The following is a 12,599-nucleotide window of genomic DNA, read 5'->3' as shown; positions in this document are numbered from 1 at the left end:
GAAGGGAGTTTTCTGTGCCTCTTGTATTTCAATGCCTTTTTCCTTCCCCAGATCAGGGAAGTTCTCAGCTATGATTTCTTCAAGTACACCATCAACACCTTTCCCTCTCTTTTCCTCCTCTGGAATCCCAATTATGCATATTATTTCGTTTAATTATGTCACTTAGTTCTCTAAGTCTCCCCTCATACTCCTGGATTTTTTTATCTCTTTTTTTCTCAGCTTCTTCTTTTTCCATAATTTTATCTTCTAATTCACCTATTCTCTCCTCTGCCTCTTCAATCCGAGCTGTGCTCGCCTCTGTTTTATTTTGCAGCTCATTTATAGCATTTTTTAGCTCCTCCTGACTGTTTCTTAGTCTCTTGATCTCTGTAGTAATAGATTCTCTGCTGTCCTCTATACTTTTTTCAAGCCCAGCGATTAATTTTATGACTATTATTTTAAATTCATTTTCTGTTACATTGCTTAAATCATTTTTGATCAGTTCGTTAGCTGTCGCTAGTTCCTGGAATTTCTTTTGAGGTGTAGTCTTCTGTTTTGTCATTTTGGATAGTCCCTGGAGTGGCGGGGAACTGCAGGGCTCTTCCCCCATTCTTTCTGGAGTAACTTGTGTTGTTTGGTGGGGGGGGGCATAGTCAGACCTGATGTCTGCCCCCAGCTCACCGCTAGGGTCACTGTCAGACTGGTGTGTACCTTATCTTCCCCTCTCCAAGGGGCAGGACTCACTGTGGGGTGGTGAGGCCTCTGTCTGGGCTACTTGCACACTGCCAGTCTTGTGGTGCTGCTTAGCTGGGATCTGGCCTATTATCTGGGGTGGATCTGCAAGGGGCACAGTGGTGGGAGGGGCAGCCTCAGCTCACTTTGCCTTTGGTGGTCCGCTTCTGGAGGGGCCCCTCTTCCGGGGGCCTCCCATCTAAGCTTGGCTCCAGAGAGTCTGTTCTGCTAGTCTTCTGGTGATTTTCTGGGTAAATTCGGTAGATGTGGGTGGAATCTCAGTGATCAGCAGGACGTGGTGAGCCCAGCATCCTCCTACACCACCATCTTCCTGGGCCTCTGGGTTATTTTTTCTGTATATAAATTTTCTATCCTGCAACTTTGATTAGGTCTAATTTTTTTTTTGGTTGAATCTTTTGTTTTATATATATATAAAATCACATCATATGTAAATAGAGTAAAATCTACCTTTTCCTTTCTAATTCTGATGCTTCTATTTATTTTTGTTGCCTGCTTGTTCTGACTAGGATTTTGAGTATTAGGTGAATAAGAATGCAAAGAGTGGGCACTCTTTTCTTGTCCCTGATCACAGTGGAAAGGGTTTCAATTTTTCACCATTGAGTATGATGTTAGCTATGGGCTTGTTATATATAGCCTTTATTATGTTGTGATACATTTCTTATATGCCTAATTTGGCAAAAGTTTTTTAATCTTGAATGGATGTTGAATTTTGTTAAATGTTTTTTCTTTTATTGAGAAAATCAAATTGTCTCTCATTTTATTGCTGTAATTTATCACATTTATTGATTTGCATGTGTGAAACCATCCTGTCATCCCAGGGATAAATTCCACTTGACTTGGTGAATAATACTTTACATGTGCTGCTGAATTCAGTTTACTATTATTTTGTTGAGAATTTTTGCATCTAAATTCATGAAGAATATTGGCTTGTGGTTTTCTTGTAGTATCCTATGTAGTTTGGTATCAGGGTAATACTAGCGTCAAAAATGAGTTTCTCTGATTGGGAAAGTTTGAGAAGGATTGCTGCTAATTCTTTAAATGATAATAAAATTCATCAATGCAGCTATCTGGTCCTAAGCCTTTTTTTGTTGGGAGTTTTTTGATTACTATTTCAATCTCCTTAGTAGTAGCTGATCTGTTCAGATTTTCTATTTCTTCTTGGTTCAGTTTTGGTAAGTTGGATGTTTCAAGAATTTTTCCATTTCTTCTAAGTAGTCCAGTTTATTGGGTATAGTTTTTCATAGTAGCCTCTAATGCTCCTTTATATTTCTGTGGTGTCAGTTGTAATGTCTCCTCTTTCAATTATAATGCTGTTGATTTGGGTTCTCTCATTTTTTCTTGGTTTGTCTAGCTAAAGGTTTATCAATTTTGTTTATCTTTTCAAAGAACCAACTCTTGTTTTGTTCATCTTTTTTTATTGTTTTCTTGTTTTCTATTTTTTTTATTTCTCTCTAATCTTTTTATTTTATTCCTCTTGGTAACTTTGAAGTTTAATTTTTTAAAATTTTTTTTAACATTTATTTATTATTGAGACACAGAGCATGAGCAGAGGAGGGGTAGAGAGAGGGGAAGACACACAGAATCTGAAGCAGGCTCCAGACTCTGAGCTGTCAGCACAGAGCCAAACGCGGGGCTTGAACTCACAAACTGTGAGATCATGACCTGAGCCGAAGTCTGTCGCCTAACCAACTGAGCCACCCAGGTGCCCCACCTTTTGGTAACTTTGGGTTCAGTTTGTTATTATTCTAGTTCCTTGATATGTGAAGTTAGATTTTTTTAGGATCACTCAATTTTCTTGATATATTCATTTATAGCTAAAAACTTTTGGAATAGAATGGATTTTGCCATATTTTGTAAGTTTTGGTATGTTGTGTTTCCATTTTTGTTTTTCTTGTTTTGTTTTTCTTTCTTTCTTTTTTTTTTTTTTTAATTTCTCCAGCAAATTTTTTAAACCTGTTGGCTGTTCAGGAGAGTGTTATTTGATTTCCATGTATTCTTGGATTTTCAGTTGTTCTCCTGTTATTGATTTGTACTTTCATACCATTGTGGTCAGAAAAGATACTTGGCATTATTTCAGTTCTTTTTGAATTTGCTAAGACTTGTTTTGTGGCCTAACATATGATCTATTTTAGAAAATGCTCTGTGTACATGTGAAAAGAATGTGCATTCTGCTGTAGTTGGTGTGAATGTTCCAACCACAATCTATTGTCTTCCAGCAGTATAGGCTACTAGTCCAAGATCCCAATGTTGGCAGAGTTTGTTCCTCCTAGGGCTGTGATGAAGAATCAGTTTCATACATCTCTTTCAGTTTCTGCTGGTTTGCTGGCAATGTTCCACATCCTGGGCTTACAAATGCATCACCTCTTAGCTTTCATCTCTACATGGTATTGTCTCTGTGTTGGTGTGTGTCTTTGTATCCAAATTTCCCTGTTATAGATATAGAAGGTACCAGTCAGGTTGAAATAGGGCTCACTTTCTTGACTTCTTCTTAACCAATTGCATCTTCAATGACCTTATTTTAAAATAAGGTCACATTCTGAGGTACTGGGGGTTCAGATTCCAGCATATAAGGTTTTGGGGAACATAATTCAACCCATAATACTATCTGTCAAAACCAGAATCATAATATGAATGCTTTCTTATTATTTCTTCTTAAATTTATCAGGGATTTATTGCCATGCTGGTATATACAGATCTATAGATTTGGGCATAATATTACATAATATTCATTATAGTGATTTATTTAAGTTCTTATTGAATAGTGAATCTTTGGATGAATTTTTCCCTTTTTACTATTATAAGTAACTATGAAAAACATATTTGTTTTTTAAAATTTTTAAAAATGTTTTCAATTTATTTTTGAGAGAGAGAGAGAGACAGAGCATGAGCAGGGGAAGGGCAGAGAGAGAGGGAGACACATAATCTGAAGCAGGCTCCAAGCTCTGAGCTGTCAGCATAGAGGCCCCCACGGGGCCCAAACACACAAACTGTGAGACACGACCTGAGCCAAAGTCGGATGCTTCACTGACTTAGCCACCCAGGCGTCCCTGAAAAAAATACTTGTTTATATAACTTTATGTATGTGTAGATATTTCTTTTGCGATGGATACCTATAAGTGTAATTAATGAGGGAACACTTGTAGGCATTTTATATTTTGTTAGGCATAGCCAAATATCTTGAACTTTAGAACTTTATCTCTGGTTGCATTTTGCACCCCCTACCCCTACCCCCAATATTACACAACTGCCACAAGGTAAGCATTTGCAAAATTCTTTAATTTTTATTACTTATTCCCCACCCTCATCCCTTTGTTGCCTGCCTGTCCTTTCTTTACTGCCTTGTTGAACAGTGGCACTTTCCAGAGGCTGATCAGCCAATAAACAGAGGAAAATCCTCGATTTTCTTTACTTTCAGTTCCTTCTACCTTCTTTTTTCTTTTGACAAACACCAGAGGAGTTTTCTAAAATACAGATTTGATAATATTGAGTCATTTATTTAAAAACAAAAACAAAAACAAAAACAAAAACCTCCAAAGTTTGTGTTTCTTTGCATGGTACACGAAACTATCTGTGACCAGCTCTAGATCACTGTTTCTGCCCTTTCACCTAACACACCGTTCACTCCATTTTGAGTCATATTGAATTCGTTTTTAGTTTTAGGAACCTGGCCTCTTTCACCCTTCCTCCTCTTGCTTACTGCCTTCCTTTTGCCTGTATGCAAAATACCCTCCCACCCTCACAGTCCATCTAAGAAGCTTCTTCTTATTCTTCAAGTAATTTCCCTGTTACTCAGCTTTTCCATTTAAAAATAAGGATAAAAACAATACCTGCATCTTGGTTTTGTAGTAATTCAATGTGATAATCCTGTTTAAAGTCATTGTCTTGGCAAAACATATAGTAAACCCTCAATAAATGTTAAATTTACTTCAATATTTTTTGGAACACATATTTATAACCTAAGGCATATCATTAGTAAATAAAAAAAAAAAAGACAGGAGCACCTGGGTGGTTCAGTTGGTTGAGTGTCAGACTTCGGCTCAGGTCATGATCTCATAGTTTGTGGTTTTGAGCCCTGAATCAGGCTCTGTGCTGACAGCTCAGAGCCTGGAGCTTGCTTCAGATTCTGTGTCTCCATCTCTCTCTGCACTTCCCCCACTTACACTTTGTCTCTCTCTCTTTCCGTGAAAAATAAATAAATGTTTTTAAAAAAATTAAAAAAACCCAATAATTTAACAATATAGTACATGGCAAAATATCTGTGCCCAGTGAATGTAGAACTTAGTTGAATGGATTGCATGATACCAAGATGTACATACAAAGTTGGTTACATCTGTTGAATCAAGTGGATTGGTTGGTAGAATTGGGTGTTCAATTGACTAAACAGTTTATTATGCACTCCACGTACCCATCACTCAGTCTCAATGTTACCAATATTATCAATGTTTTGACAATTCATATGTGACTCATTCTCAACAAAATCATCCTGTGCTTGTAACTGTTGTCACTTCATGGTGCACTGCTCCTCAAACATCTGTTTCATAATCTTTTCTAATCCTTTTCTGGGGAGGATGGCAAAGCTTGCCATTTTGTAACTTTCAAATGGTCTTTCCTTTCTTTTTGGATGACTATCTTCAGTCTTCTGGAATGTTGTTCATCTTTTCCAGTGTCTTAGTCTGTTCAGGCTACTGTAACAAAAATACCATTTTCTGGGTGACTCAAACAACAAACATTTATGTTCAAAGTTCTGGATCCTGGAAGCCCAAGATCAAGGTGCTTGTAGATCATCTGATTTCTGGTAAGAGCTCTCTTCCTGGCTTTCAGACAGCCACCTTCCTGGTGTGTCCTCACATGGCAGTAGAGGCATGGGAACTCTCTGGGGTCTGTTTTACAAAGGTGCTAATCCCATCATGAAGACTATACCCTCAAGACCTATTTACCCCTTAAAGGCCATACTTTCTAATACTATCACATTGAGGATTAAGATTTCAACATATGATTCTGAGAGGACACAAACATTCAGTTCAGAACAGCCAATAATCCTGCAAATCCCTTGTACATGTTAAATAGAGTCCATCTGATAAAATTATTCTTAACTGGCCATTCTTAACTCACTAGAAGCCCCTCAGAACTTGCCTTTTGTTTGTTTGTTTGTTTGTTTTGTTTTGTTTTGTTTTTACTCCTCCATTTTGGGCTTCATTCCCTTCTTTGTCTTGCTTATTCTATTTTTAAAATTATGATTCATCCTTGACTGGGAAAACAAGTACTTCTGTTTTCTTTTGATCACCTGCTCATGCTACTTTATATGTTTCTATTTTTCCTGATTCTAAGACATCTTGGAGCTTAAAGGCATGTCATTGTTAAGGATTGTGGAAGGAAAGAATATGATTGCATGAGATGTTCTTAAGTCAAGGTTTTGTTGAGGCCCTAGCATATGTGGTTTTCTGTATACTGTATACCACCCTCTGAGCTTCTATGCTGGAGTGATGTAGCTCTCTACTTCAAAACCCTCATGCTTCTGTTGGTGATAGAATATGTTCAACTTGACCCAAGTGTAGTACACCAAAAATCTTAATCCCATTGTGTGTAATGCAAATTTAGAGCTTTATTCTCTGAGAGACTCCTTCCAAGGCAGAAGCAAGAAGAATATGGGCAGAAGGGGCAACAGAGGTGAGATGGCACTAGAAGGCTTAAGTCCAGGTCCCCCATCCACTGAACGCTTGCTCTTTGACCCTAAGAGAAACATATGCTTTGATAAACCTAAGATTTCTGATCTGTAACAGATACATAATAGTTACTGCGGCACTGCTAACTTGCTCAGTTAATGTGAGAGTCAAATAAGGCAAGTCTGTGCAATGTGGTAGGAATTATCAGTGACAGACAACCTGTGATGTATTTCTTGAAGATGTGGTGGTAGGGAGAATGCATGGCAGAGGGAATATGCATAAGAAGGAAGAAGGATGTGGAAGGAATCTGGATTAATTTGCTTTTCCTCTGTCTCTTCTACTGATCCCTGCCAAGCATCTGCTGAGACTATTATTTGTCTCTTTTATGTGGCCAGAGACAAGGAGTCATGTGCTCCTCAGATTGTATACAAGATGCTGGCTCCTCATCTTGAAGTTGAAGGATGTAGCTTTTTAGATAAGAAGAGATTCCTCTGGTGAGATAGCTGTGCAATGTTCAAGGAAGTCTGAACACTGATGACTCTTTTCCTTGTTCCTTCTCCAGGTTGATGAATTCTGGACTTACATCAGGTTGCTGTCCAGCTCTGTCTTCAGTGCTCAGCACTAACCAGAAACTCACACACCTTTACCTAAGGGGCAATGCTCTTGGAGACACGGGGGTGAAGCTACTCTGTGAGGGCCTCTTGCACCCCAGCTGCAAGCTTCAGATATTGGAGTAAGTCCCTTAGCTTTTTTTTTTTTTTTAATTTTTGCTTATTTATTTTTGAGTGAGAGAAAGGCAGAAAGAGAAGGAGAGAAAGGATCACAAGCAGGCTTTGCACTGCCAGTGCAGCTTGAACTCCCAACATGGGACTTGAACTCACACACTGTGAGATCATGACCTGAGCTGAAACAAAGAGTAGCTTAAGCAACTGAACCACCCAGGTGCCCCAGTCCCTTAGCTTATTACAATGATGTGGATGCATGGTGGCTAAGGTGTGTATGTGTGTGTGTGGGGTAATGACAGAATGATTTGTACCTGAGAAGTAATGATGTTCTCCTAAGGTTTGGCTTGTTACAGGATCATGCACCTGGGAAGAATTCTACTTCTCAGTGCTGTAAAGGTAAATACTGGATTTGGATTTGTGGATTTCACCACAAAAGAATAGAAAGATATGACACTTGTGTTTTAGGGAAATTTAGGGAGAGGCATAGAATTGGGGAAAAATCAATTCACAAACTACTATTCCTAATTTGATCTGCACAATCCAGTAGACTGGAAAAAAAAATACTATCATCTGAAAAGGAAAGAAGAATAACCACAGGCACAGAGGATTATTCTAAGTTTGTTAATCCTGTGCTTTTTGTGCATTTGAAACATTTCAGGCTGAGATCTGGGCACCTGGTGGGATGGCTAAGGGGACATTTTCTTTAAATCACCCTGTTTCTTGCAGATTGGACAACTGTAGTCTCACCTCACACTGTTGCTGGGACCTTTCCACACTTCTGACCTCCAACCAGAGCCTGCGGGACCTGAGCCTAGGCAACAATGACCTTGGTGATCTGGGGGTCATGCTACTCTGTGAGGTGCTGAGGCAGCAGGGCTGCCTCCTGAAACGCCTGAAGTAAGTGTGCTCTTCAGAGATTCACGTGGTGGGGTTCAGAGTACGAAGGACAGGTTGACCAGTTATCAAAACCTGGGAGGGCTTCATTTTTACTCAGACTGAGGTTTTTTTTTTTTTTTTTTTTTCCATAAAGCATGTGAGTCATGAACCACATATTTAACTTCATGCAGACTTTATACAGACATTAACTTTGAAAATCAAATTTCAGTTCAGTGTGAAAAGAGTTTCCATTCATTTTCCTGAAAGAAACCCAAACCCCAATGAAAGTTGCCAAATAGAATTACATGGCTATGCAAGGGACTGGACTTTGCAGAACCGGAGGAGTCCATGGTTCACTGTAATTGCCAAGGTCTTTGCACAGTGGGGTGTTATAGGTCTTGTTTCTGAAGACTTCCAAATGGAAAGAGAGTTTCAGAATCAGCAAGATTAGAAATTCCACAGACGTCAGTTCATCTGCATTGTGTTGGGTTTCCTTATTAGTAATATCACTCATTACCTCTTGAGTAAGAACTCCCTAGTGAGTCTCCTACCTTGGTCAGTCAGGACAATCACAGTCTCCACTGAAGACATTTCCCTCACTTTGCTTTAGAGGCAACACCCTGGATTTTCTTCTACTTCATGAGCTGTATCTGCTCAGTCTCCTTTGTGGATTCTCTTTATCAACCTGACCTGCACATCCTGCATCCCCAGGATGCAATCATTGAACTAATTTTTCTTCTCTAAACTCTATCTTGTGTTTACATCATCTAGTCTTCTGGCTTTATCATATATGTCCTGTGTCACCCAATTTATACCTTTATGAATTCCATGTCCAAATACTAGTCTGACTTTCCATTTGTCTAATAAACCTAAACTTTACATGTCCAAATTCAAACCTGCATTATACCTCCCACCCCATCTAACACCTGCTTCTTTCCCATCTCCACCAACGCTTACTCATTGTGAATTGCTCAGGCCAAAAAAGAAATCCTGTCACCTTTGACACCTTTTTCTTTTTTTTTTTTTTATTTTATTTTATTATTTTTTTTTCAACGTTTATTTATTTTTTGGGACAGAGAGAGGCAGAGCATGAACGGGGGAGGGGCAGAGAGAGAGGGAGACACAGAATCAGAAACAGGCTCCAGGCTCCGAGCCATCAGCCCAGAGCCCGACGCGGGGCTCGAACTCACAGACCGCGAGATCGTGACCTGGCTGAAGTCGGACGCTTAACCGACTGCGCCACCCAGGCGCCCCTTTGACACCTTTTTCTTATGCACATGTCCAACGTGTTGGCATGTCCTAATAGCTCTTCTTTCATAACATACCTGCTTGTTGATCTCTTCTTGCCAACTTCATGACTTGTACCCTGCTTCAAGCCATTGTCCCCTCTTATCTGGATTGTTCTGGTGGCATTCTGCCAGGCTCCTCTGCATGTAGTCTTCTTACCATGGCAGATGGAGGGTGCAACTAAAACATGAGTCAGGGGCACCTGGGTGGCTCAGTCAGTTAAGCATCTGACTCTTGATTTTGGCCCAGGTCATGATCTCATGGTTTGTGGGATCAAGCCCCACCTCAGGCTCTGTGCTGACAGCGTGGAACCTGCTTGGGATTCTCTCTCCCTCCCTCTGTCTGCACCTCCCCTGCTTGCTTGCTTTCTTTCTCTGTCTCTAAACAAACAAACAAACATTAAAAAAATGAATCAGTGATCATATCATTCCTACCAACATGCTCTAGTGACTTCCTATCACATTTCAAGATCCACAAACTCATGGTATTGTGTAAGGCCTCATGTGATCTGGCTCCTGTTGCTTCTGCAAATTCATCTTCTCCTAATACTTGTTCTTTGTGCTCCACTGATATCTTTGCAGTTTTGCAAAAATACTGTCACCTTTTCATGTGCTGTTTCTTCTGCCTAGAACTCTCTCCCCTTTGATATCCACATGTCTTGTTTCCATGTATCCTTAAATTCTCTGCCTAAAGGTCTTCTACATGTCTGTCTCTGACCATCCTAATGAGAAGAACAGATCAGCATATCCTTCTTGTTTTTGCCTTTTTTTTCTTATTTTCCTCTGTAGTATTAATCAGCAGCATACATACACGCTATGTCATTTCAGCAGAATACTTACGTGCTATATCATTTTATTTTTCATTTATTATCTATATCTTACCAAGTAATATAAATTCTATATTATAACAAGGACTTCTGTTCTTGTTCATGACCTCAAGGCTAAGAACCAAATGGAATGCAAGTTTGAATAAACGGAAGTTTGGATCAGCATTGCATCCTTATGCAGACACAGTGGAGCATGTTTACTGCAGGAAAGCCAACATTCTCAGAGCTAAGATAAATAGAGGGACAAAGTGTAGGATATGTCAGGATGAAGCCAGGGACATTACTGTATGTGGAGTCTTGACCCACCCCAGAAGGACACTCCGGAGGTAAGGGACAAGCTTCAAATAGGCTGAAAAGCCCATGGATCCAATCAACCTATCTCATTAGCTCAGGCTGCCTTAAACAAACAGGCATTTATTTCTCACAGTTTTAGAATACGGAAAATCTAAGATCACAGTGCCAAGTAATTCCACTTCTAGTGAGAGCTTTCTTCTAGGCTTACAGAGGGCTGCCTTCTTCCTGTGTCCTTATATGGCAGAAAGAGAGCAAGGCAGAGACAGAGAGACAGAGTGTGTGCATCTCTTATCATAAAGGCAGTGATACCATCATGAGGGCCCACCCCCATGACCTCATCTAACCCTAATTATATCCCAACGGCCCTATTTCCAAATACCATCACATTGAGAATTAGGGCTTCCATGTATGAATTTTGGAGAAATACAAACACTGAGTTCATAACACAACCAAATCAAGGTTGTTAGAAATGATGCAGGACAAATGGTATGATTTCTTAGCTAAGTTGCAAGGGAAACTTACAAAAATATAAAGGGGGAAGAATGTATCAAAGAACACTTTAGAGGCTGCAATGTGTGAGCTTCATATGGCTCCTGATTCAATGAACATAATATAAAAGTGTATCAGTCAGTTGAGGAAATTTAAACACTGATTGGACATATGTTGATAATAAGAAATTATTGTTAACATAAAAATTTTTTTTAAGTTTATTTATTTTGAGAGAGAAAGAGAGAGCTTGAGCCAGGGAGGGGCAGAGAGAGGGAGAGAATCCCAAGCAGGCTCCACACTGTCAACACAGAGCCTGACACGGGGCTCAAACTCATGAACTGTGAGATCCTGACCTGAGCCAAAATCAAGAGTTGGGTGCTTAACCCACTGAGACACCCAATTGTTAAATTTTTACAGTGTGAAAATGGCATTGTGGTTGTGTTTTAAAAATGCTTTATTTAGTGTCACATAGTTAAATATTTATAGATGTATGAAATGCTGTGTTTGTAATATCCATTGATGTGAGGAGTAGGGGGGCAATAGATAAAACAAGATTGACCATGAGTTAGTAATTGTCAAATCTGGGTAATAGGCATATGGGGATCCCTTATACTATTTTCTCTAAATTTACATATGTTGAAACATTTCCAAACTTAAAGGTTAAAAATATAACAGAAATAACATTTGGCATGAGGTGTAGCATCAGAGACCTTAGAAGTGTGTTAGGTTAAGGGAAGTAAGGAGATGAGATTTATTAGGCAAAAACAAAAAAAACAAACAAAACAAAACAAAACAAAACAAAACAAAACAAAACAACTCTGAGAGTGTTCTTTGAAGAGTAGAACCCAAGGCTCTCTTTTGCTTTTTACAGGTTGTGTGGAATGTATTTCAATTATGATACAAAATGTGCATTAGAAATACTTCAAGAAGAAAAGCCTGAGTTGACCATTGTCTTTGAGCCTTCTTGGTAGCAGTTGAAGCTGGCCACCAGATGCCAGCGTTTTGGCTCCCTGCTGTTCCGGTGTAGACAAGTGGGAGGGAGCACTCCTCCATCCAGGGTTAAGACCATCACTCCATGATTCTTCTGGTCCAGTGTGGGACAGCGAAACCTTGCTGATGGTGCCTTTGTGTCGAGATTATGAGCATCTCCTGTACCCCTGGCTTGAAGACACCAAGACAATGAAATCATCCAAATGATGTGGTTCTCATTGTAGAAACTTAGTCGAAGAAGATGTTCCTCTTGGTGACCTCATATGACTAACTCATTTAAGAAAGCACTTTTTCTCTTTTTACTCTCTCTAAATCTCCTTTCCCTCATATCTTTTTTCACTCCTCTTTGCTCTGTTTACTTTTACCCATATCATCACTCTTACATTATTTACCTTTACTGAGGGTAACAGAAAAAGTAAACTATGTATTATGTTGCAATTTTGTGGCAGCAACTTATTTATTTAAAATTTTTGTAACAGGTATATTTTCTAATAAAATAATTCATGTTTATTTTACCTGGTGAAATTTCAAAAAATATAAAACCTTTTGTATTTATTGATTTAAATGCTCTCTTTTCCTTAATTAAAGGTACCTAGAAATCTCTCTACTTTAAAGATAAGTTAAATTGCTTTATGCGTTTAAAAAATCTCTTTACCAAATGGTTCAGTTGTAATGCATGGGGAAAAAAAATCACCTTGATCTCATTCTGATGGTTGA

At 39.0% G+C, this 12,599-nt stretch overlaps 1 protein-coding gene across 2 annotated transcripts in view; it reads left to right on the top strand.

Annotated features, from left to right (window-relative positions):
- The window catches only part of NLRP3 (NLR family pyrin domain containing 3), a 52,768-nt gene extending 40,376 nt beyond the window's left edge, over positions 1–12,392 (top strand). For both annotated transcript variants that reach the window (XM_045483359.1, XM_045483349.1), the window contains 3 exons: positions 6,958–7,128; positions 7,847–8,017; positions 11,764–12,392. In XM_045483359.1, the coding sequence (XP_045339315.1) occupies positions 6,958–7,128; positions 7,847–8,017; positions 11,764–11,863 (442 nt within the window). In that variant the 3' untranslated portion in view covers positions 11,864–12,392. The remainder of the gene's footprint in view (positions 1–6,957; positions 7,129–7,846; positions 8,018–11,763) is intronic.
- The last annotated feature ends 207 nt before the right edge of the window (positions 12,393–12,599 follow it).

Source organism: Leopardus geoffroyi, chromosome A1, assembly GCF_018350155.1.
Source record: "Leopardus geoffroyi isolate Oge1 chromosome A1, O.geoffroyi_Oge1_pat1.0, whole genome shotgun sequence".
Classification (NCBI taxonomy): domain Eukaryota; kingdom Metazoa; phylum Chordata; class Mammalia; order Carnivora; family Felidae; genus Leopardus; species Leopardus geoffroyi.
Note: the sequence above shows the minus strand (reverse complement) of the source record. Positions and strands in the feature narration are given on the sequence as shown.